The sequence below is a fragment of the Rhipicephalus sanguineus genome, chromosome 3 (assembly GCF_013339695.2).
Source record: "Rhipicephalus sanguineus isolate Rsan-2018 chromosome 3, BIME_Rsan_1.4, whole genome shotgun sequence".
Classification (NCBI taxonomy): Eukaryota; Metazoa; Arthropoda; class Arachnida; order Ixodida; family Ixodidae; genus Rhipicephalus; species Rhipicephalus sanguineus.
The window spans coordinates 110311273-110335645 of NC_051178.1; the positions used below are offsets into that span (position 1 = coordinate 110311273).

Genomic DNA, 24373 nt, shown 5'->3' on the forward strand with positions numbered 1-24373 from the left:
CTGCAGAAGCTTCACTTTTTAAACTTGTTTTTCATTTTAATATATTTTATTTCAAATTCATCTGGTCCATTAGAATACAATGCTAGCAGGTAACTACTAAGCCCCCCCCCCCCCCCCCGGCCATAATCAAATGCTGGCAACTACTGCAGACATAGGCGTGCGCAGAGAGGAGGCAGGGGAGCAGCTGCCCCCCCAGTCACCTAGGGGGGGGGGCACAAAGTCTGCCCCATACATAGAGTTAATAGGGAGGGGGGGCGCTGCGATGAGCCTTCGCCCCCCCTAAAGGGACATCCTGCGCACGCCTATGACTGCAGATCTCCTTCAAAAGCAGGAAGGCTTGCTCATGCTGCTTTTGAAGGGGATCTCGAAGCTTCCCTTCAATATCCCCTATGAGATTCCCTTGAGATGGGGATCTCATAGCTCACACTTTTTAACTTGCCTTCTTCACAAAGCTGGAGAAGACGACCTTGCGGAAGTTGTCCTTGCTCTTCAGGCCTGTGACAGACGTGATGTACGGCAGGCAGGCATCATTTTCAGCCGTCTGTGTGGGTCAAAATAGATTAATATAAGTCAGCCATTTTACATTAAAACTTGCTGAATTTACCAGCAGCAAGTGATCCACCATGACAAAAAATATGAACCGAAGCAATAGGCAAATATTTCATGCCAAACCACATATCTGTTTATTACACACAAGTTGATTGATTGATTGATTGATTGATTGATTGATTGATTGATTGATTGATTGATTGATTGATTGATTGATTGATGGGAGTATACTGTCCTCAAGAAACATCATAGCTACAGAGGTCAATAGTGGAAGGCCCTGAAGAAGTTTTGATACTTGAGGTTTCTTCAACGCGCACATAAAGTGAATTACACAAACACTCGTGCACGGCATTTTCGCAGAGGGTATAAAACATATTAGAATAGGAAGCTAAAAAATTGTATTTCTTGCTCATTGATATAAAATGTGCATCAATGCCTCTAAAGGGATGTCTCGGATAAAATTCGTGTTTATGACCTGAAAGCTGCTAACTGGAATTGCTGTCGTCATTATCAAAATGGAGTGTCCATATTAGTGGGCACAAGTTTGCCAAATAAGCAGTCAACGGACAAGGTTCCTTATTGCCTTGTCCTTTCTGCCAGTCAACACCAACAAGATTACCGACTGTCCAACAGTGATTGAACAAAAAGTTTTGCTGGAGTCAATGTTTTAACAAGCAGGACTTGTGCCTTCATGCCCTCACAAGGAACTTGCCTTCACGCCCTGACAAAGACGAGTCCCTTCGTGAAAACAGTGGCTCCATCAACACTTGTTTGACTACAGTTAATCCCACCTTCCCGTGAACTTAACTGTTCTTGTTTGCGTATTAATGACCCGCATGCTGTTGCCCTTCCGTAGCTTGTCCAATACAGTTCTCATAACTAAATTCGTAAGACAGTAGCCAAACTGAGCTGAATCGATGCCTCCTCAAACTTTTCAGCACATTCAATTTGGTTGAGATGGCTGAATTTACCCATGCCGAAATAACACAAGTGTTGTAGAATACCACTACAGATGGCCTCAAGACCAAAACAGTGGAGACAACTCATTGAGAAATGGCAACTTCCACATAACAAACGTACAAAAGGTGACATGAGCTTGCAATGATTACAGTGAAACCTCGGTGATACGAATCTCACGGGACCACCAAAAATATTCGTATCATCCGAAATTCGTATCACCAGAAAGCATGGAAAATTAGCACGCGACAAAAGAAAGCTGTCGTACATTTTCATTTATTGTTTTTCAGGGCCGCAGCAACGTCAGGAAGAACCCTGAATGATTTGTCAGTTAAGTTTTTAGATGTCGGCAATCATACCATAATATACGGCCCGTACGCGCGTATTTAATTAATGAACCAGGTGCGTTGTGACGCGGGACAGCAGTAGCCCCTTCCAAATTTTAGTATGCTTTTTTGCATGACACCGAAGTACTGTGGCGAAAGTAACAAAAGAAGCACTTTGACGTGATGGGTCAAGGCCACAAAATTACAGAACCATGGTTTCCGTGCTATGATTTTGTTATCGCGGAGGTGTTGAGGATGTTTTTTGGGAAAATTACAGTCGTGCCCGCACAACTGCGACGTCAACGGTCGCACATGTTGACGTTGTGAGGCCCGACTCTTTCGCCAAGACTGTCCTCGCGCTCTTTCGGTCCTCGTCCACCTTTCATGGGATGTCTGATGCACGAGGCAGGCACGTGTAAACACAGTACAACGACAGCAGCCCGCGTCGACGCGTTAGGAAAAAAAAAAGCATGGCGCTAATGTCCTCCGTAATCTAAACACGAAGGCACACGGAGGCACATAAGAGCCTCAAAGATTCACGCACCAATCTCGGAGGCCGTGACGCGTCTCCGAAGTTTTATTCTGGCCGTAAGAAAAGTGTGTTTCTTACACCGTGATTCTGACGATTTGGCGGTGCGGTGCGCATGCCCACGCTTGCGTTCCCGCGCTCGCGCGTGCTTGGCGCGTCTTCCGCGACAGCGCGGATAGGACCTCTTCGTACCTGGCCGGTAGCGTATGTTCACATCAAACGTCGCTGGGTGAAAATCGGTTCACAACAACCGTACTTCATTACACTGAAGGCCAATGGGCCTTGGCCGGGACCAACGAAAAATTCGTATCACCCCGAAATTTGTATGAGCTATAATCGTATCACCGAGGTTTCACTGTATGTGCAATGAGAAACACAAACAAAACAAAAATAAACAATATGAAATAGGTATTTGCATTGCCTAAGTTTCACATCTCCTTGAATGCATCCTTCTGGTTGTGCTCCTATCGTGAACAGCAGCCACAGATGTAAAAAATTACAGCATATCCACGGGTGAATGATGAAGACCTTGGGTGAAGCTCCTGAAGCAATCATGTGTACACCGTGAAATGTTCAGTGGTTTCGCCCAGCAGTAATCAAAGTGATATGCCGCTTTGATTATTTTTCCTTTTTCCGTTTTTCCTTCTTTTTTTATATTTTTCTATTTTTAAAATTTTTATATATTTATTTATTTTTATTTTTTATTTTTAAATTTTTATTAGTTTTTTAATTTTATTTATTTTTATTTATTTTTATTTATTATTATTATTTTTTCATCTCTATGGGACAGCGCCATCTATTATACTGTTCGGGAGATACTGCCGCGGTTACGCCTGACATGGGACAAGGTTAGACTAAGAGGAGGCTACGCTCCTAAAACAGGGCTTAGCAGTGATTAGCAGAAGCGATTAGCAGTGAGATGCATGTGCTGAGCTGTATCACGCAAAGCGAGCACAAGAACCCGGCCGCCTCTCACCAGGGAGAGGTAGTTGCCGTGCCATTTGCGTGACTGTCCCCAGTCGCGCCGTCTGCCGGCAAGCACGTCTGCGGCCGTGACCTTGAGGTGCAGTTGCGGCCACTGCTCCCGCGGAACCTTGCGAAGGATCATGCTGCCGCGCCAGCTGCAAGAATGTGCAAGGAACATCAATATGTTGCCCTATATTAATTCAATGGCATTCGCATCCGGCATGATACTCCAATGCACACGTACAACAGGTTATGTCTGCCGAGCATCTCTATGTGTGTTCCTGTGTATGTGCCTTTTGTGCACTAAGTGTTCCAACTAAACACGGGACCGAGCGTTTCTCACTCTCTGACATTGTTTTCCTTACGTGTTTTGCGCTAACGCGATTGGCTAGGATACTCCCAAAAAGCATGTTTCACATGAATAAACGGAATTTGTCTTTTGACCTCCGTGTTGGTCGTGCGTTTCTCAACTACCGGCTGTTGCTCTGCCGCCAAATACGCAACAAGCTGTAGAGGACAGCAAAGCACAGATACAGATGACAAGAATAGTACATGGTAGCACATCGAAGTCCTATGGGCACAGACGCCTCTTAACTTTACAAAGCAGGCATGCTGCAGTGGACATTATCAGAGCCTATTGCTTAATCTTCACCATAAAGGCTACTGTGTAAAGCAAATATTCAACAGTACAATCTGCGATTACAAATTTGCATCAATGTTACGTTTCTATAAACGTTGCATTAATAGAAACGTAAAACACCCTCCATTCATGAAGATGTTTACCTTTCATTTCAATTTTCAAACAGAATATCGATGTATTCATTCCAACATCTGCATTCATGAAATGTCACGTTTAATTAATGGAGATGTTGGAATGGGTACATCGATGTTCTGTTTGACAATTTAAAAACATTACACATCTACTTTGTACACACGCTGCATGCTTCTTGAGTACACGTGGAGACTTTTAGCATCGCTCATGGGTTTTCAGCCACCACTGAAGTTCTTTCAGGATCCCCAAAGGAGTTCCTCTGAACTAGGAGTTTAAGGATATCTGGGAGCTGGGGACTTGTAAAGAGTTTGCACTCATGAGATAAAAGAAGGGAAGAGCCACTATAAAATGTAACTGTCTTTTAGCTGCAAAGCTGGATCAGAGTCAAATTGACCTGTAAGTCTCACATTAAACAAATATGACAAAAAAATTGATCTTAAATGATTTCCACATCAGTATATTTAAGAACAACAACAGCACCCATTCGATGAAACGACCAAGTAAAGTTAAGGCAAAACCTTCGATGCCTCATCAAATGTGAAATTTGACCGTCGACGGCATCAACATGATTTATGCAAAGATTATCACCGTGTGACGACGTCACCATATGACATCATCATGACATCACAGATTGCCAAAATTTGTGACATCATCATGACATCACAAAACTTGACTTCACATCATGACACTGTCGCTTGATAACATCACCACGTGATGACATCAAGTGACACTGTCACTTGGTCAAAGGTGGGCTGATCACGGAGGCAGTGCACAAACATGCAAGGTGCAGGAAGCTTGTCATGCCTCCAGTCTTGGAGGCCATGCAAAATCATGTAAGGGGCAGAAAGCTTTAGGAGGTGGGGGAGGATCAATGCGTCGACTGAGAAGAAAAAGAAGACGTAGCTTTCGCCTTCAAGTCATCTTAGGCGAATGCATAAGAGGCCCTGCGAGTTTTTCCACTGTACTCACATCTAGAAAATGTAAACCGCACCTGCCAATGAGTGTTCATTTATTTTAAAAGTGTACGCATTGTCAGATTAGCGAGTGCACCCACCGTGAGAAGATAGACTTGAGTCCAGGGACAGCTTCCCGAACACAGCACGGTGGTGGAGGCCAAGCAACGTTCTTGCCATAGTCCTTGGTCTGGTGCACGTTCCTGAGGATGGACGTAACACAGACAGCAGTGAAGGAGAGACCCCGGAGAAACTCCTCAAAAGAAGATGCCGTCAGAATCTCACAAGAGCATGTTCTCCTCCCTCACTCAAACTTGCCTTGCAAAGAACACTATACATTTCAAAAGCATGGTACGCTTGTATCATTAACCACTTGCACATAATTGAAGTGTTGTTACCAAGGTCTGTGGAAAAAGTGAGGGATTCGTGATACTGGAATTTGTCCTTAACAAAAGAAGGGGAATTTCAAGGGCTCTTTTTTCTTTGTTAGACACAACATTAATGACTGTTAGTTCTCATTAATGGAATTTGTCCTTGCTTCACTTTTACTGTAAAAAAATGTTCTGCAGAAAGATTGTTTACCATTGAAAAAAAAAAAAGAAAGGACGGGTTAAGAGAAACTTTAGGTAAATACAAATAGCTAGGTCCTTTAGATTTATTATAATAATTCTTGTGGTTTAACATCCCAAAACCACTATATGATTGAGACACTGTACTGGAAGGCTCCAGAAATTTTGACCACCTGGGGTTCTTTAAAGTGCACCTAAATGTAAGTACATGAACCTCAAGCATTTTCGCCTCCATCGAAAATTTAGATTTAGTTTCCTTTTTTTAAAACATTTGACTATCAGCAGAGAAAATATGATGGCTGAAATTTCTGCTTTTATAATTTATTTTGACAACTATGGCCATGACACTGTTGACAAAGTATTATGAATGCACAATTTGGATATTTTCATGCATCTTGGGCAGTTTTTACACAGTGGAGGTTTACAAGGTAGTGAGCCTTACTTCTTACTTTTGAATACAATGTATGTAACTTTATTTTGTTTCTACTGGCAAGCAATGACTAAGCTTCTATGTAGTCTCTGTCAAAGTCTACAATTGCGACATATAAGCCACCGCGGTAGTACAGCAGTTATGGAGCTCGACTGGCTGCGGCAGTCACATTTCGATGAACGCGAAATGCCAGAGGCCCATGTACTTGAATTCAGGTGCACATTAAAGAACCCCAGATGGTCGAATTCCGGAGCCCTCCACTATGACGTGCCTCATAATCAATATTGTGGTTTTGGCAGATAAAACACCAGCAATCATTATTACTGTTATTATATGTCACATAGGAAGCTGGTGCATACATTTATGATCCGTCTTCTACTTCTGTCAATCTTTTTGTTTCACCAGAGGGATATTCTATAATTGTCTAGTAAGTGAACTGTTACGTCCAGAATTCACTGACTGGATAGAGCTCGAGAAGCAGAGATGCCAATCATCATCTCTAGTGCTTGTGCTCCATTAATTCAGCATGAGCCGAAATAAACTGTCCACTTTATGAACTCTTGCAGAATAAGACTCCAGGACTCCAGTAATAGCTATGTATTGACCTGCTTGCATCCTAAATGTGAGAACCACTAAGTGAACAATTTATATTTCTTTCCATGCTCCCTTAATATACATTGCCTGTACATCTATTCTGTATCATCCTGCAGTGCTTTATCAAAGAAGCAATGAGGGTTGTTTAAGTAGACTTAATTCTCATAAGATAACTGATGCTGACACAAAATTAGAAAATAGTTATGGGCATACTTCAAAACAGCAAGAACTTTTTATTATTCAATAAAAGTATGCACTTGCATCAGTTGCCTTAGAAAGTGAGAGAAGTAGCGTTACTATTCTGAAATAAAGTTTACACAGATAAGCCACCCATTCAGAACAAACATGATAACATCACGAGATCCTGTGTTCCTACAAGTAATAGTATACTGAATATATCCTACAAATAACAGTAAGGCTGTTTCAAGAAGGCACAATTTCCACTCTCTTCAACTGCCTTAATTGAAATAGCTTTTAACCAAGTCATCTTTTTGTACTGCCTCTAGTTAGAACCTTAAAAAAAAAAACAAGTAACTAAGCTAAGTCTGTAGACAGTAGTTGACAGCTGTGACCATTGCTAGAAGAGTGAAGCCAAGTATCAGACTAGAAGTAGCAGACTAGCCCAGTACCAGAGTAGAAGACTTCAGCAATTGGGGGGGGGGGGGGTGAATGAACACTTTAACATCCCGAATCACCTATTGCAGGGTGTTGCCAGGTTTGACTACTTTGCGCCAATTTGCTACTTTTTTAGACCGGTGGCGGCAGAAAAATCGTTTTGGCTACTTGCTCCTTTTGGCTACTTTCTTATCCCCTCGATTTGAGCAAAATTATCAATATCTGGTGACGCCGCAGCCGTTGGTGTTTGAATGTATTGCGCCAAAAGATGGCATCAAAGCGTGATCCCAACTCTGAAAATTGAATTTTGCACTTTGATTACGCAGATAATGAGCTTTAATGAAAAGGATGGCGCAGTGGCCTAAGCAGGCGTAAGAGGCAATGGTTGATCATAACATAACATAACAACAACCCGTTAATAACCTGCCAGTCAAACAGGCCTCGCACACACACAAAAAAAATGCTTTGGATGCCTGGTTGGGACTCAGTGAGAACTGTTGCATGGGGGCCTCATTTTTCAGATCACCGATTGCTGAACACGGCTTGATGTCACAATTGCAAGGAACCGGAATCGAAGGGCGATCCGCAGCCAGGGCACTCTGCACTCATCGACATTAGAAATCGATATTCGACATTTCAAGTGAGCACCGATAAACCAGGACACAAGAGGCAAAGGAGGCAACACAAGCGCTCATTAACAACAGTTGTTAGAGAGCGCTTGTGTTGCCGCTGTTGCCTCTCGTGTCCTGGTTTTTCAGTGCTGTCCTTAGAATTCGTACCAACTCGCCCAACAAACAATCTTTGTGGGATATCTGATGAACTGCTTCTATCATTTCTAAGGCTTAGGTACGGCCTGCGACTATGGATTCGTCATCACGGAAGAAACTTCTGCGAAAACGGCTTCAATTTCTGCTTCAAATGCAGTAAGTGCAATTTAGAGCACACTCATCATGCCGTACGCTCATTTTTGTTGTTGCAACTTCTAGTCAGTTCAAGAAAAGTCATGCAAGATGCCTGAAGAAAAGAGCCATTTTTTTTTCAACAGCGCGTACGCTACTTCATCATGCATGGAAGGATTACTCAAGTCAACAAATTATGCGGGATCTCAGGAATTAGATTTTGAATTGTTCATGCAGCACATAAGTACATTTTTTGCCGAAATGCTTTTGCATTTATTCATTTAGATAAAAAATGTAGAAGTGGTTTTCACACGTGCGTGGCAACTTTTGGCTACTTTTACTGCCCTTGGCTCAAGGTAGCTACATTTTGGCTAGTTTTTTTTCCAATTTTCTGGTTATTTTTTGTCTTTTGACCTGGCAACCTGACCTACCGGATGAATTTGTTATATATGTAGTGTACTAGGTAAACGTCTTGTGCAAAAAGCTTCAAATTTTGATCGCAATGATTAATTGCTTGGTTCTTCAATACACAGCTAGGTGCCTCAATTTCCAATCTCCCTCCCTCCAAGCCTTACTAATGATCTCTGGTTGCACATTTAATGCATAAAAATGCACATTTGATACATAAAAAAGTAAGCATAGTCAAAGGTGTCAGCCATAATTCGAGAATTCATTTACCTGAAGGCCATTTTCAGGTCATTGATGTACTTCCGAGCAGCATACTTGCGGTAGTGGGCAAGGATTGTGATGGCAGCTCGTGTCTTGCGATAGTGCATTCGTGCAATAGCACCACGCCACATCTGAAATCAATCATAGAAATAGGACCGGAGTTTGCAGTCACGTGATTACCTTATCATCACACCTGTCAGCAGCTTTCATATGGGCTCTGCACGCAATTAGCGGTGGCCAATGCTACATTTTCATGCCCCACCAGTGGCGCACCGACGGGGAGGGTTTCGGGGGTTGTAACCCCCCCTGAGGGCCGACCAACCCCCCCCCCCCCCCCCGTAACTGCCCCGCTGTCCTTCTCACCGGGAGTCCAAAGTTCATATCCAGAGGTGTCCTGAGGTCGACTTTTCCTGACTGGCTCTAGAAATGTGTTGTATTCACTCATCTACTCCTAAATTGAAAAAAAAAAAAAAAACGCAAACCGCATGCTCTATGGCTCTGCGTTCCTAAATTTCCAGGGAAGCAGCTTTCCAATAATAATATCTGGGGTTTAACGTCCCAAAACCACGATATGATTATGAGGGACGCCGTAGTGGAGGGCTCCTGAAATTTTGAACCCCTGGGGTTCTTTAACGTGCACCTAAATCTAAGTACACGGGCCTCAGTCATATTTTCGCCTCCATCGAAAATGCAGCTGCCGCGGCCGGGATTCGATCCCGCGACCTTCGAGTCAGCAGTCGAGCGCCATAACTTATCACTAGACCACCGCGGCGGGGCGCAGCTTTCCAAGAAAAAATATGCTTTCATGGGTTGTCAGTCTGGCCCCTTTTTTTATTTTCTTGCCCCTTTGATTACTACAATAGAGCATGCCACGGCAAATATAAGAATGGAACACATCGAGGGACGAGCTCTCATTTCACTCCAGCCGCAACCAAAAATATTTCTCAGATACGTCTAAACGACTGTTTTTCGATCGTCAAGAGATCCTACGTCATAATTTTTATCTCTCATATAAATTTCATTGAACGAGAATTCAATTCGCCCTTGAAACATAAGACTCTCGGCCGTGTTTGGATGTTCCCGTAGCCTGAAAATAAAACGCTGCAAAAACACCTACACAAGTCGATATCTTCGGTTTTTTTCAGACCCCCCAAAAATGCAGAATGTATTAGTCTTAGACATTAATGCGAAGAGCCGAAACATACTGCAGCGCACAACGTGAAAAAACAAAAGAAAAACAGAGGATATATTCAAGAAACTCAGCAAGAACAGCTACGGAAAGTCTTTTATTCAGAAAGCAGTTCACTTTCAAAAACACGACGCAAGCTGATATATCCAGCAACCCCCCCCCCCTTTTCCAATCGACACCACCACAGAAATGCATCAGTCTCTACTATCCGAGTAGTGATAAAAACCATCGCTCGCAACGACCGGCCGCCGAAAGAGAAAATTTAAGACACCAGCTGAACCGAGAACCTGAAAGAAAGACAGGAACGACGTCCCCAATTTTGCAAGAGATCGCAACCCCATAGCCGAAGATTCCGAGGACGCGGACAGCCGAATCAATTTTCCTTAAACTACAGTTTTCGCAGTTGAAACCAACTACCGGAAATGAATCTTGACATATGTTAACGACCCAAACAACGTGAACCGCGCTCAATGCAACCTACCCCTTGTGTACAGCACACACAAAAAAAAAGAAAGAAAAAGAGAGAGAGAGAGAGAGGCATCTGCGTACCCACTTCGACGCGTCCGTCTAAAAAGCTCCCCACCCCCTTCACTGTTCAACTCATGCCTTCCGGTCAAGCCCTTGCACTGCTCTGTTCTTTGCCGACAAGCACCGCCAACCGGCCTGAAGCACCCTTCCATACCCGCCGAACAAGAAAAGAAGCCCTTTTTATGTGCTTCCCTTCCTCAAACTCCGAAGAGGGAACCGCATGGTTTCTGAAACGTCGGGACAATGCTCACTCAAATTTTAAAGATAAGAAGGCGTCGGCGGCATCTGATCCATCCACCAAGCTTCGATGCACATGTTTTCTATTTTCTTCGGGGCTGCTGGTGAATGGTACCGTCTGTCGCTTAATGGCTGCAACGGAGTGGTCGCGCACTTTTTTCTGAACCTCGTTGACAGCGGACGAACGAGGCGTGTTAGTGCGGCGAGAAGAAAGGCCACCTCGCAAGCGGCTCGTTCATCAAAGTGACCGCGAACCCACGGAGGCTGCGTAGCACGAGCACACGACGAGTTTAAGCACATTGAGTGGTTCCTGCATTTCGGAGCAACCCTTGGAGCAACTAGTGTGTGCGTCGCCAGCCATTGTCGCAGCATCGCACGCACACAGTGACTCTAAGCATGCCATGCGGAGTCCGGCCGTTGCAAAGATGGGAGGAGCAAGAAGCCGTGGCAGAAGGAGTAAATGTTTTTAACGACGTCTGGTAAGAAAAAAAGAACCTTGGGAAAGTGCGGAAGGTCTGTTGGGGCGGCACGTTTCCTTTTCTTTTTCCTCAGTAAACGTCTCTCGCCCTTCTTTTTACCACTTCTTTTTTTGCATGTACATCGGACGGAAACTACAACGTTTGATGTGCACACATGCGTGCACGTTCAGTTTGCTTGCTAGAACTTGTGGCCGTGTTTGCTGCGTGAATCTGCGTTGGCAATGACCTACCTCGCCGAAGCCCTCTCTCGAAGCGCCAGTCGAACGAGGCTATGGTCGAACACATCCTCACCTACTACCCATAAAGGATTTCGTGTTCATATTCAAGCGACGCAGCGACAACACCGGAATGCCCGATTACGTCCATAGAGGAACTGGTAACTCAGCAGATATCGTCGTCTCATGCGTCCATTGACCAGTCAATTTTTACTAAGGATGGTTCAGCCGCCCAACCTATATGCGCCGGAGTGACCTGGGAATCTACGCTGGAAAGTCAGTAAATGTGGTTATAATGCAGTTTATCCGTGAACTGAGAATTGTACTGTACGTGTGCTGCATTGAACTGTACATGCTATTTATAATCAATACTATGTAGTTTATAAGTAATATTTATGGTGCGCTTTGAAATTTATAATTTGGCGAGACTCCAAGGAAGCGTAGGAAATTATCAGCTGCAGCGTTTTTTAAGAGTTGAAGTTGCCATGCATGCGGGCTTGTTCGTATGGCATTTTCTTATTACACTGGTAGTGCAAATACACGGGACACAAGAAACGCACACGAAAACACACACACGGCGCTGGGTGTCTTCATGTGCCTTTCTTGCGTCCCGTTTGTATGCGCTACCTACCATAGTAATAAAGTTTTAACATCATTGTGCGACCGCCAGCCAGCCGACATGTCGGTTCAATTTGCAGTTTATTTTCTACGTGCACAGCTGCTCCACTGAACGGTTTTTTGGCCTTGTCAAGTTATTCCAAGACCTTTCTGTAAAACGCTGAATAATCATCATCATAATTCATGTTATTATTATTAAAATTATTATTATTTGGTATTTATTTGTTGTCGCATTACTCCAGCTGAAGCAAGGAAATGGCATATTATGCAATGTGCTTGCCCCCCCCCCCCCCCCCCCCCCGCACCTCCTGTAATCTTGTCAGAAGTTCAACCCCCCCCCTGAGAGAAATCCTGGGTGCGCTAATGTGCCCCACTATGACAATAATGTTCCAATGTCATCATGGTGCAAGAGTGATGGTGAAAGAAGACCATGGCATATCAGCCTAATTTTGACTTCTAATTAAAAAAGCAATTTTACAGTGACATAGACTAAATGAAATAAACCTTAACTTTAAGGTAGTTAACCTGGGACCCATACCTCTGACTCTAAAGAAATGATAAATTTGAATGCTGCTTTGCACCATTGAGGGCACATTAATAAGATAGAAAACAATGTGTTTAAGAAAGGGCTTTATTTCGTTATATCTCTCTCTCAAACCACAACCTTCATAAGTACACACATCAAATTTATCTCCTGGTTTTTTCTATTAGCAACTATTGAAAACGATCTTTTTCTACCAACAGTGATAAGCTCCAATCATTACATTAATTGCGCGCTTACCTTCTGGAGGAACACAACGATGCGGGGAATGATAGCGAGGCGCTCGGTCTCCAAACGTGACAGCGTCTGGGGCGACCGGATGAAGATCTTGGTGCGGCCGTACTTGACATCGTCCGAAAAGCCCATCTTGTCGATGATGACTTTGCAGCCGTCGCGATCCGAGCCACCTCGGTAGTTGGGCCACGTGTATTCTGTTATCATTTTGTACCTGCACAGAACATACAGACACCAAGAATTAGCCCCGATTGTGAATGAATTTTCTTCTTGAAGCACCATAAGTGCCTATAACCGTGGGCCTAAATCTTGAACTGAACATGCTGTATCACTTCTCTCTGGCAGTATATAGGTATAACATATTTGCTCTTTGAGTACTAAATGTAAAGAGATACTTAAAGGAAGATCCCTACAAGTCAAATAAAAGAGCTTGTAAACTTTGTAGAATGTTGAATACACACGTGCTCACTATTGCAATGTAACCTCTTATTTTCCTTTTTTAACTACTCATCTTGCATAAACGTTGTATGAAACATATGCTATGAAAGCTACGTACATCTTTCTGACAATCTTTAAGCAGGAGTAGTGAATGAAAAATACACTGCGAGCCTGGTTACTGTACTGACATGATATGCATAGTCCCACTCGCGTGTCCTGTTCCATTTCTCAGTCACATCTGTACGTTCATACAAATGCAAAAAACACGGCGTGCACCTATCAACAGTCCTGGCATCTGTGATGTTTTGACGCTCGTCTTATCGGCCAACCAAATGTGACGTCATCATGCGAAGTAGCTCTTGTCAGCGTCTGACAGTGCCTGTGACTATTACTAGTCACGTCAAAGGGTAGCTAATAAAAGAATGTCAGTTCTTCTTCCAGACATTTCTTGTGCGGCAAATGGCACGCAGAGGCAGTATCTCTACGAGACAAAAGAGCAACACACCTCCGCAGAAAGCGAGTGTAGTCCTGCCTGTAGGCAAATCCTGCTCGTCGCACGCGGACGTTTTCGAGCAGTCCCAAGTAGTTGACCTGGTGCCGCACTCGCTCTTCGTCAAACAGGATCGGCGACTTGTGCTCGTTGGGTTTGATGCACCGGACATAGAAAGGCTCCTGTCAAAAGGCAAGAGGACGCAATAGAAGCTAAGAGTGACTGTGAGTGAGAGCCAATTAAACATACAACTACTATGCACGCTTGAATATGGTGAGGGTGCTGTTTATTTAAAGCATGAAACATGCCATGGCAGGCTTTTGCTTTGTTCTCAGAAAGCGTTGTGTGCAAAGCAAGACTTGCGATACTTGAGCAGACAGATGTCTCAGTTATAAAGCAATTGAATTACTATCCCTAGCAAAAATGCCAATAGAATTTTCTATTGGTCTTATAGAAAAATCTTATTTGTTATATAAGTGCTCAATTAGAGCTTTATAGGTCTTATTAGAATTCTATTGTCACCAATAGAGACCAATTGACAACATCTATTTGTCACCGATAGGACCAATAATTTTTATTTGTGAAATAGGAGACATCTATTGTCACCAATGGAACCAATAGGTATATGTTAGTACCATAGGCGGCAGCTATTTGTCACTTATAGAACCAGTAGGCAACCAATAGGCTTTAATAGGCGACGTCTATTTGTCACCTATAGAACCAATAAATAGCACCTATTTGTCATTTATAGAACTAGCAGGTGTGAATTGCCACCAAAGTCACAGGGTTATGCATGGTATTAAAAGGCCACCTATATGTATTTAATTCACTTACAGGGTCATGCAGTAGCGAATTCAGCCAAACGGCAGTTTTTGATTTGTTCAGTATTTGAGCAAAGTGGCAGCCGTTTTACATAGTGTTTCCAAAATAGCGCAGCCATATTTTTCATAAATCTCACCAAAATAATTACACAGACGCCTGTAGTGCAATTTCATTCTGTACTGAAGGTTATGGTTATGCAATATTTGTGGGATAAACCCGCAAAAAGGACAGGTTTACACAAAGAGAAAGTTATCATAGTTGAAAAGGGAACGCCACAGTATAGGTAATGTTTTAACTGGGGTACTCAATGTTCTTGTAAAGGCAGCAATTTGTACTCTGCTAATCCTTGCATGGTGCAAACGGGGTGGAAAATAAGCTGCTAATAAAATAAGCGAAGTCAGCATATAAGGTAGAAGTCGTCATTTCCTGCTTGAATGTGTGCACATAATGTATACATAGTTGTTTTCAGCCGGTGGGCTATTGCGATTCTTATTTAAACCTCCCTGCCTTTCCTACCATTCCTTCTCTCTCTCTCGACAGCACGCTATGGAAACAAACGCGAACAGTACGGCATCTACCAGCTCCGCTGGTCGCATTACTTTTCAAAACAGTTGTAGCCTGGCTGGTAATAAGACAATTATCCATGATACATTCACGAGACTAGCGTATTTTTATTGTCACCAAAGCGAGCGCGGAGAAAACAAATGCGAACAGCGCTGTTCGCAGTTTCTTTTCCGTCGCCTTTGTAAGTAGTAGGTGGTAGGTTGTAAGTGCAAGCTCGCTCGAGCGCTTGCACTTTAACGACGGTGAACATCGCGTTCGCTGCCGCAGGTTACTGTACCTGCGGGGGTCACCCGTAATGCGCGTCATATAAAAACGAGAAAAACCTGAAGTTCAAAACATGCGGAAACACGTTAACAAAAAATCACGAGCAACCAACGCCGAGCAACCAAGTGATACAGGCTTGCCAAAAGAGCTCATTGAAGATAATAGCTGTCGCGTGAAGGCGCTGTATGTCTTCTATTTTCTTTTTCGTTTCGCAGCTGAAATTTCGGTTCGCTATGCTTTCCATAACCTTCCTCCCAATGTGTCAGCAGCTGAATATTTTCGAGGGGTTGGAAATAGAGCAAAATATTGCAATACAATAGCAAAAAATAAAATCTTGTTTTTGTGGTATGGCCACGGCACGAGCGCCAGCCAGCAAGCGAGCCGACTACAGCCAGCCACAGCGGGTGTTTTCGGTCGAGTCACGAGTGTGTGGTGTGGCATGTTCGTGGTCGAAGTCAGGCTTAGAAATGTTGTATGTTTTTGTCTATTAAAGGTTGCACGAAAACGCACGTGTGTAATCGCGACGACAATGCAAGGTCGGCCATGAGCGTCAAAGAAGTTAAACGTTTCAGCGCTAAAAGCGTCTCGGACTTCAACAGCAGTATGGTACCGAGTATGCTGACAGGATGCTGCTCGCAAAGGTGGTTGTTTCGGTGCGCATACCCTGCCGATGTTCGGTAAGTGAACTGTTTTTTATGTATTTGCTAGTCAGTAAAAGTTGCTCTTGCTGTGCTACTAATTCGCGCATCTGCCAGCGTGCCCACCGGACAGCGAGGACAAGAGCGATAAATCAGTGTTCACTTACGGATCTTTGCAGATGTATTGAAATAATACCTCTAGCCACGTAAAATGATTTTGTCGCTGCATGTGCCCAGCTCTCACGGCCCTAGCATTGTAACTGGTATGGAATAAGTCTGAGAACTTGGCATAGTTTTTTTTTTTAAAGTTAGCCCCTTCGTTTGTATTTATTCCGCTCCACAGTACAATAGTTTTGAACATCGTGTGGGCTGTTCGCATATACAGACGCTGGCATAGACGTACGTTACGACTTGCGCATTGTTTTCGCGATAATCTAAATAGACTAAAATATGTAATCATGCCTTCGTTCACCCTCATAATACACTTATGGAGAGGGAGAAGTTTATTGGCAATAAAATCCTGTGTGCTGTCCCATCATCAATTAATAGTCATGCTGACTGAACCCCATTCTATGACACACTGGTTGCATAGAGAGGCACTATATTTAATGAAGAGTTCTGCGTGAAGTCCCGAAATTCACAACGCTGCGATCGTTGTTGGTGCTAGTGCTGTTTGCCTTTTCCACTAGTGTCCGAAGTCCACACACGTGACTGCGGTTATGCTTCTGGATACAAGTATAAATCGAATCTGCTGTACGAATTTGACAAAAGATCCATCCCTGTCATGTTAAGCTGTTACCTACAGCCAGCTCACCGGAATTTTCCCTTATGCTCATTCTACAGTTGTTTGTATCTGCATATTTTTTTTATTCTAATGCTTCAGTTTCTTTCAGTAGCGCATCTAAATATTTTCTTTCTTACTTCCTGGCATTTTAGTATTTATGTTTGTTTCTTTTTTCAGGCACTACCTAGAGAAGCGGTGCAGTGGCATATATTCGACAAGGAAGCACAGCATGCCTAGCTGGAAAGCTTGTTGCGGGGAAGATCGCCGATTTGATGAAGTTATCCTGCAATAATGATAAATATAGCACGTGCCTCCCTTCAAATAGAATTTGTTCATTTTATACAGGCGCTGCTATGTTGCAGTCCTGAAATGCCCATTATTTGATATGCCAAAATTACGGGCTCCCAGCGGAGAAATAGGCCAATAGATTTCCAATCCACAAATACAGTACTAACGGTACTAATAGGCAAATAGAATGCCAATAGACAAATACACAATAGGCAAATAGAGTGCCAATAGACAAATACACCAATGAACAAATAGAGGTCCAATAGACCAGCATGCCACCTATAGACCCATATGATACCAATAGACCAATATGATACCAATTGACCAATATGTTGAATAATCCGATAGGCTATTGGTTTTTCTATGGGTGATTTTTGCTAGGGATGTCATCTAATTACGAATTTATAGTTTTTACTCATCTGCTTGTGCCAGCAAACTGTTCATTATGCTTGTGCTCAAGCCACTGCTGTGTGACACACTAACACGAAAAAATATGAACATTATGCATATTAGGCCACACATTTTGAATTCCAGCATGGCACATGTGTGATTTAAAGCAGCAAAGTTTGAGCGGTGAACAACAGCCTCACCCACTGAGACAAATATATGTATCAGTGGATACATTAGTAATCTACAATATACCATATATTCCGGCTATAAAGCGTTAGCCCTGAGGCTTTGCTGCACCTGTAGTATTTGCAAGCAGACATGGCATGCACTCTATTGCATTTGTCGAAAGCGCACGCTCACTACTTGCATTTGTCATCCTCACCATGGAAATAACAGCAATATAAATATGGCGCTAATTTGCCCAGCTTTTACTGCATGTACTCAGAAATTAATTTTAGAAATGTAAAGAATGGTAACAAGCTTTCAAAGCTCCTTATAAATCCACCTCATTTATTGTTTGTTTTACGGCTCAAAGATTCCTCTTTCCTTTCTTTGATATCGCGAGGGGGATTATGTGCTATCCAAGAAGGAACTTTGTAACCCATTGCTCACCTTGGAAGCGAGGTTCTGAACAAGGGCCACCATGGAATTTTTGAACAATGTGCCTGCCGTCAGGGGTCGTTTGGTGACCTACAAAAGAAATTTAAAGAAAAGGACTGCACATATTACCAACACTTCGTAGCACTAGCAACCCACAGTGCTGGCTACACAGCAGAGGTGTGGCCTGAAGACCTTGTCCGCTGCCACACTTTTCCAAATGCGAATTAGTGGAGGTTGCACAGATAACAGCATATGCGAAAATTAGGGACAGCCAGGTGAGTTGGCGTGGTGACATAATAAAACAGCACCAAAGATGTACGTGAACATGAGAAGTAACAAGACAGCTTGCCGACTCAACTGAAATTTATTAGGAAATTACACACATAAGTGAACCTTTCATCTGTGCCACTTTACGGACAAAACAGAAACATGGCAGGAAAAATCTAGTTAAACTAAACGAAACAAATGCAAGGCAACATAAACATGTTTGCACAGACATACCATCAAGATCCTGGGTTGCATAAGTGCATACTAATATATTCTATTCCTTCAATTGTTAGTGACATGGACAGCTTACTTACAGTCATCTTGAAGGTGATAAATGTGAAACACTACAATGATCTTCTAGATAAGTTGGTCGTGATTATGAGGAAGAATAATTATTGTATGACATAAGGAGAATACAGCTGCAGTTCTTGGCGTTCTTCACTAGGTGGGAGTACAGTGACCTAGATGAGCCTGTGCGCTCTAATGTTTCTCATATGCATATTTATTTATTTATTTATTTATTTACTCACTATTTATACAGATAAATACTAACACCTACTACGCCAACATGCTTTGCATAGCATACTCTGCACATGTCGGACATGCTACTCGAAATGAGCTGTGCTAATTAAACACGATGAGCAAAAAGTTATGTGGAAATAAAATTAGCTATATGTACAAGGATTTGATCATTTCCTTCTTCATTCAGAACACCAATACGTATGTACTATAGCAGATCCAAGACTAAAGCTCGACAAGCTTCAGTTTTCAGCTGAAATATTTGAGTTCTCGCGCTTCCATTCTTCAAAAGCTGACCACACTGAATCATCATCAAATGAGAATGACTGACTATTCCACATCCAAAAGTATCTTTGTCAGGGTGATGAAATTACCAGTTGTTGTTAGTCGACAACTTCATTTTGAAACGAGTAACTGTAACAACACAGTAGGTGCTAATTAAGAGTGAAATAAATAACTAAACTAACGTAACGCTGTCTCACCTGATTCACATTCCTTGCACCCTCGGGCCACATGGACTTGATGAGAGGGTCCGAGCTGAGAAACAGAGGCGGGGAGGAAAAAGTCTAATTCTGCGGAGTGCCATGCGTGCTAAACATTGTAGTCCTTAACGTTAAAGGTTAGTCTCTTGGTCTACTTCGTAATGCAATCGTGAAGAAGATAATTCTCTGTGGAACGACATGATCATTGTACGTTGAGTCAATCAGTGAAACAGCCAGGTATAAAAAACTTCTTCATTTTAATCACAGGCTCGCGCACTTCGGTCACTGAAGCTTACAGCAAAATGGCCTTACTTAAAGCTATAACGCAGTGAAGTTTCGAATCATGTAAAAAATCTGGTTTAAGATAACATAAATATAGAGCAGCCCTTGTGCAAAATTTTGCCTTTGGAATGAAAGTATATGAGACGCATATATAGCTCATAAAGACAGTCATTTTTTATACCAAAACTTAAAAAAGGCAACTTTGTGGCCTAAATGAAATGACGCGCAACCGAGTGTTGGATGTCCTTTGTTGCTCCTCGAAATAATTAACCTCTAAGACCAGGTAATGGCTGCAACGCACTAAAGATCTCGAAGGTCATGGGCTGGGATTTGCCTCACATCTGCTAACCACTATGTATACATGCATCATCTCTGCGCTTAAAAACATTTTTTTTAATGCCTCATCAATCTTGATGTAACTTGCCTAGTTTATATTTGTGTGCAAATTTCAATATGCAATTATTTATTTTTCTAGTACAATTATGTAGTGTTTAAAATATATCAAACATTTTATGTGCTTTTTGAAGCAATATTTTCCTAAACTGAGATAGTTACAAAATAAATAAGCATGTATCGCAATAATCTGAAGTGAGAACTGTATGCAAGAAAACAAGAATGAGTGTTCTAAACCCATTTGAACAATCATTACAGTATGGTGAACATTTGTGAGTGAGTCTATGTCAAGCTGGGACTTTGCTCACAAGACTACATACAGTTCCGATTCCATATTATTGTAACATGCTGATTTACCTTGTAACTCATTTAGTTTAGGAACGACCTTGCTCCCAAAAAAGGCACACAAATGTTTTATATTTTAAATACTACATAAGGTACTAGAAAAATAATAGCACATCCAAAATTAGCACACAAAATACATAAACTCAGCAGGATCAAAATAGACGAATAATTAAAATTTTAAGGTGCAGTGTCCCCCAAAAGTGGGACAATTAACAGCCCTGCAGCCTTACCAACAGAACTTCAACAGTACATACTAGTACTCGCATGTAGGTATAAGCAATTCAACCAAAGTTTCAACCTTTTCAGTCAGGTGTTTATACTTCTCTGAGATGTTATATTAATTGAAATACAACAAGTTATTTTTTACGTAGCAGGTTTCTGTTTTCTTAGCTACTAACAGGCAGGAAGTGTACATAAACCGCCTCATGGTTTGTACAGAGCAATCGTCCTACCATGTTCGAAATGTCATTACAAGACAGAAATAGCAGCACAGCTTGACAGATAAACCACTAGCTGAACAATACGCATCAATGCATCAAATTTCTCACCACCCACCTGTTGTACAGGAGGCGCTTGAAGTCCTGGAACAGGGTGTCCTTGTTCTTGTCGAGGAAACCCGTGATGGAGTACGTCACCTCCCCCGCATAGTGGAGGATGCGGAAGTGCTTCTGGTGCTCCAGCGACTTGTCTGTTGGTGAAAGCTGGGTACACAGAAAGCGAGAAGAGAGGTTATCATCCAGGAACAATGTTCCCCTCTTGTGCAGACTGTAACACGAACTAGGATGCAGATTATTGTAAAGCACATATTGAAGCAACATTGTGCATTTATATTTTTCTTCAGTTGGCAATCAATAATATGGCAATCAATAATAGCTACAATACCAGAAACACATAGAAACACAGAAAACCCAAAAAGTGGCTCCACTGGCAACGAGGACTGAAATTTGGTAGCATTTGTGGGTGTTCATACTTGAACAAGGAGAGCAATGAAATAATGATAAAGGCTCGAGTCTGAGCATGCGTCACATAACCTCAAGATTTCAAGTTTTAGCATTTTTTAACTGCGTCACATTTTTGTTGTTCAATTTTAGTATTAGGGGCCGATTAAAGTGCTCTTGCGTGTTGTACATCATCGTTCTGGAGGCGGGAAGAAGTGTTCTTGCATGATGATGCACCTTTTGTGATCTTTGTGGATTGATAAATAGGTGTGGATTTCCGAGAATAAACATTAGTTTGAAGTTAGCACTTGTCTGGTCTTCTTGTTCCATTGGCAACCGTAGAGGAACTGATCTTGAACCATTAACCCTTTGTATCCCAGCGTCCACATATGTGGACAAAACATATCAGTCAAGTGAGATCAGGCTAGCCAACTCATTGCCTTAAAAATCGATTTGAAATGTTGGCATTACTTCAGAATTTCATAAAAACATCTATATGTGTCCCTTTCTGTGCACAAACAGTGGTAAGTGCGCACAGAACAATGGCGTTCTTCACAAGTCGCCTGTTGAGGTGTATGCCTACATATTTTTTTATAGGTTCACTCCAAATTCGTAAGAGGTTTTATATTATTGAGATTTATTCGAGAAAAGGAAGGGTTTATCTTGTCTTTGTGTGACTTTTGTTGCACTGTGAGCGACCAAAGTTTTGCAAGTTGAGTTGTCGCTGCGGCGTCCACGTTTGTGGACACCAGGCATACCGAGTTCGTGTAAAAAGCTGATAGAACGCCGCATGGTAGTAAGACCCGCTTCGTTGCCGTGCGGCTCTACCCAAAACATTGTCAGTGATATAGCTAAACACGCGTTGTAGAAGTTATTTAGAATTTATTTGCTTTATTCTGGACGTGGATTAAGTGATGAAGACATACATGCCATAATTTTCGAGCTGACTAGCAGAATCGTATGATCCGATTTGGAGGGCACCGGTAATTAGCACGTTGAAGTAGAGCCATCAACAAGCAAATGCCTTATGAAAAATGCTACTGCTGATGATGAAAGCATTCAGTTTGACTGTAACCATGAACGCACTGGTAATGATGATCAACCACGATAAAGATGATGACGAACACGTTGAAGTAGAGCAGTGGGCAAGCAGATGGGCCTTGAATGGCGATAATGATGGTGATGATGAAGGCGTTGAAACAGAGCCGTTAGCCATCGGCCACGTGACCCTTTGTGATGATGATGATCATCATAATAATAATAATAATAATAATAATAATAATAATAATAATAATAATAATAATAATAATAATAATGATGATGATGATGATGATGATGATGATGATGATGATGATGATGAACGCGTGTAACTGATGATGGCGTTGATTATGGTAAGTAGTGATGATGATAGTGATTATCCCATCTACGATGAAAAAGGATGATGGACCCAGTGTAACTGGTGTTCCCAGCGTCCACATATGTGGACATTTGTTTTCTTGTAGAACTAAAGCTAAAACTTCCCATGTTTTGGTTTATTCACACTTTCGTATGTATTGCAATTGCATATACGCAAAGAAACATTTACTTGCGCAGCTGGATTGGCCATGGGATACAAAGGGTTAAGGAATTACAAGCTTCACTCCTCAATAGCTCCTTAGTCAATGCTAAGTTACGTGTCACACAATCTGAGCTACACAGCTTGGTATGCTGAAGTTTGCCTTGTACTGAAACAGCAACCCTATTGTTCAATTGCTTCCCCAGGATCTCGTTCAAGGCCTTTCACCAACACCACTGTGGAACAGCATTCCCTTAACAATTTAAGGTTTCCTTTCACCCCTATTTGCCACGGGCCGGTTTTCTGTAACCTCATTCAGATGCCTCCACCACCTCTCGAAGGATCAGTTTTTCCATATCATTAAAGGCCAATCTGTATAGTCTCCGCCTTCGAGCTGTCAAGACGTATATTTCATGCCTCCACTGAACCAAACTCCAAACATCCTTATGTATTTCCATCACATTGCGCTTCTTTTTTCGTTGCTGAGGAAAGAGAACGATTCTTGTAGAACAATTAGGCTGACAGATTTCTAAATCGCACAGCACATAATCCACCAACTATTTCTTTGGTGACTACCTCACGTTTGCGGCAGCTACCATAAAAGCAACCACCTGAAATTATTATGGTCCTAGAAAAAAACAAAGCATGGGCCAAAAACATGCACGTCTGAGAAGATGCGACTCACCCTTCTGCTGGTGTAGTGCTTATGGTTGGCAAGCTTCTTGTCCAGTGACTCCAGCAGCATCTGCAAATGAAATAATAACACATACCAAGTCGGTATTAAAATTTGTTCAGCAATTTAGGGCACAACTGGTCAGAAACATACGAAGAGTCAGCACTGCAAAACGCAGAAAAGCCATAGTAAACGTAGTAGTAGTAGTACTGCTGTTATAATAATAGTCATTTGTCCACTAAACCACTATGTGGTATCTTCACAAGATACCTGAACCCAACTTACCGGTTTATCTTATCCGTGGTGATCTCAGGCATATCAAGTGAACCTTCAAGACAAAACCACACTTTAAAGCTTTCATAGCAATTACCATATTTACTCGAATCTAGGCCGGCCCCGATTCTAAGCCGACCCCCGATATTCGCAAGGCCAGAAAGAAAAAAAAACTTAATCACTGTACTCGAATCTAAACCGACCCCCCCCCCCCACTTTCGCACATCGTTTAAAAAAAAAACATCGGCTTAGATTCGAGTAAATACGGTACTTTCTACGTGTTTGAAGTAAGATTCTATATCAGCAGTGATTTTTTTAGCTGTACATCGGTGACAATGGCGACACGAGACAAAAAAAGACGTTGGAACATCGAGCAGCGACTGTTTGCTTGTCCACTTTCTTGGGTATTTAATTTATGCCTCACGAAATTCCTGAGAAGTGTTATTTCCTTTTTCAATCCCTATCTCATCTGGGCAATGTGAGCTCCATTCTCTGAATG

The 24373-nt window shown here is 42.3% G+C and overlaps 1 protein-coding gene across 1 annotated transcript in view; it reads right to left on the reverse strand.

Moving 5' to 3' along the window:
* LOC119386949 (unconventional myosin-Id-like) overlaps positions 1-24373 on the reverse strand; it is an 83613-nt gene that overhangs the window by 4868 nt on the left and 54372 nt on the right. Inside the window, exons 10-19 of the mRNA XM_037654244.2 lie at positions 23614-23673; positions 20991-21136; positions 19416-19470; positions 18160-18237; positions 13813-13979; positions 12876-13083; positions 8838-8959; positions 5154-5255; positions 3338-3482; positions 440-541 (exon numbers count right to left, since the gene is read on the reverse strand). Coding sequence (XP_037510172.1) covers positions 440-541; positions 3338-3482; positions 5154-5255; positions 8838-8959; positions 12876-13083; positions 13813-13979; positions 18160-18237; positions 19416-19470; positions 20991-21136; positions 23614-23673 — 1185 coding nt within the window. The remainder of the gene's footprint in view (positions 1-439; positions 542-3337; positions 3483-5153; positions 5256-8837; positions 8960-12875; positions 13084-13812; positions 13980-18159; positions 18238-19415; positions 19471-20990; positions 21137-23613; positions 23674-24373) is intronic.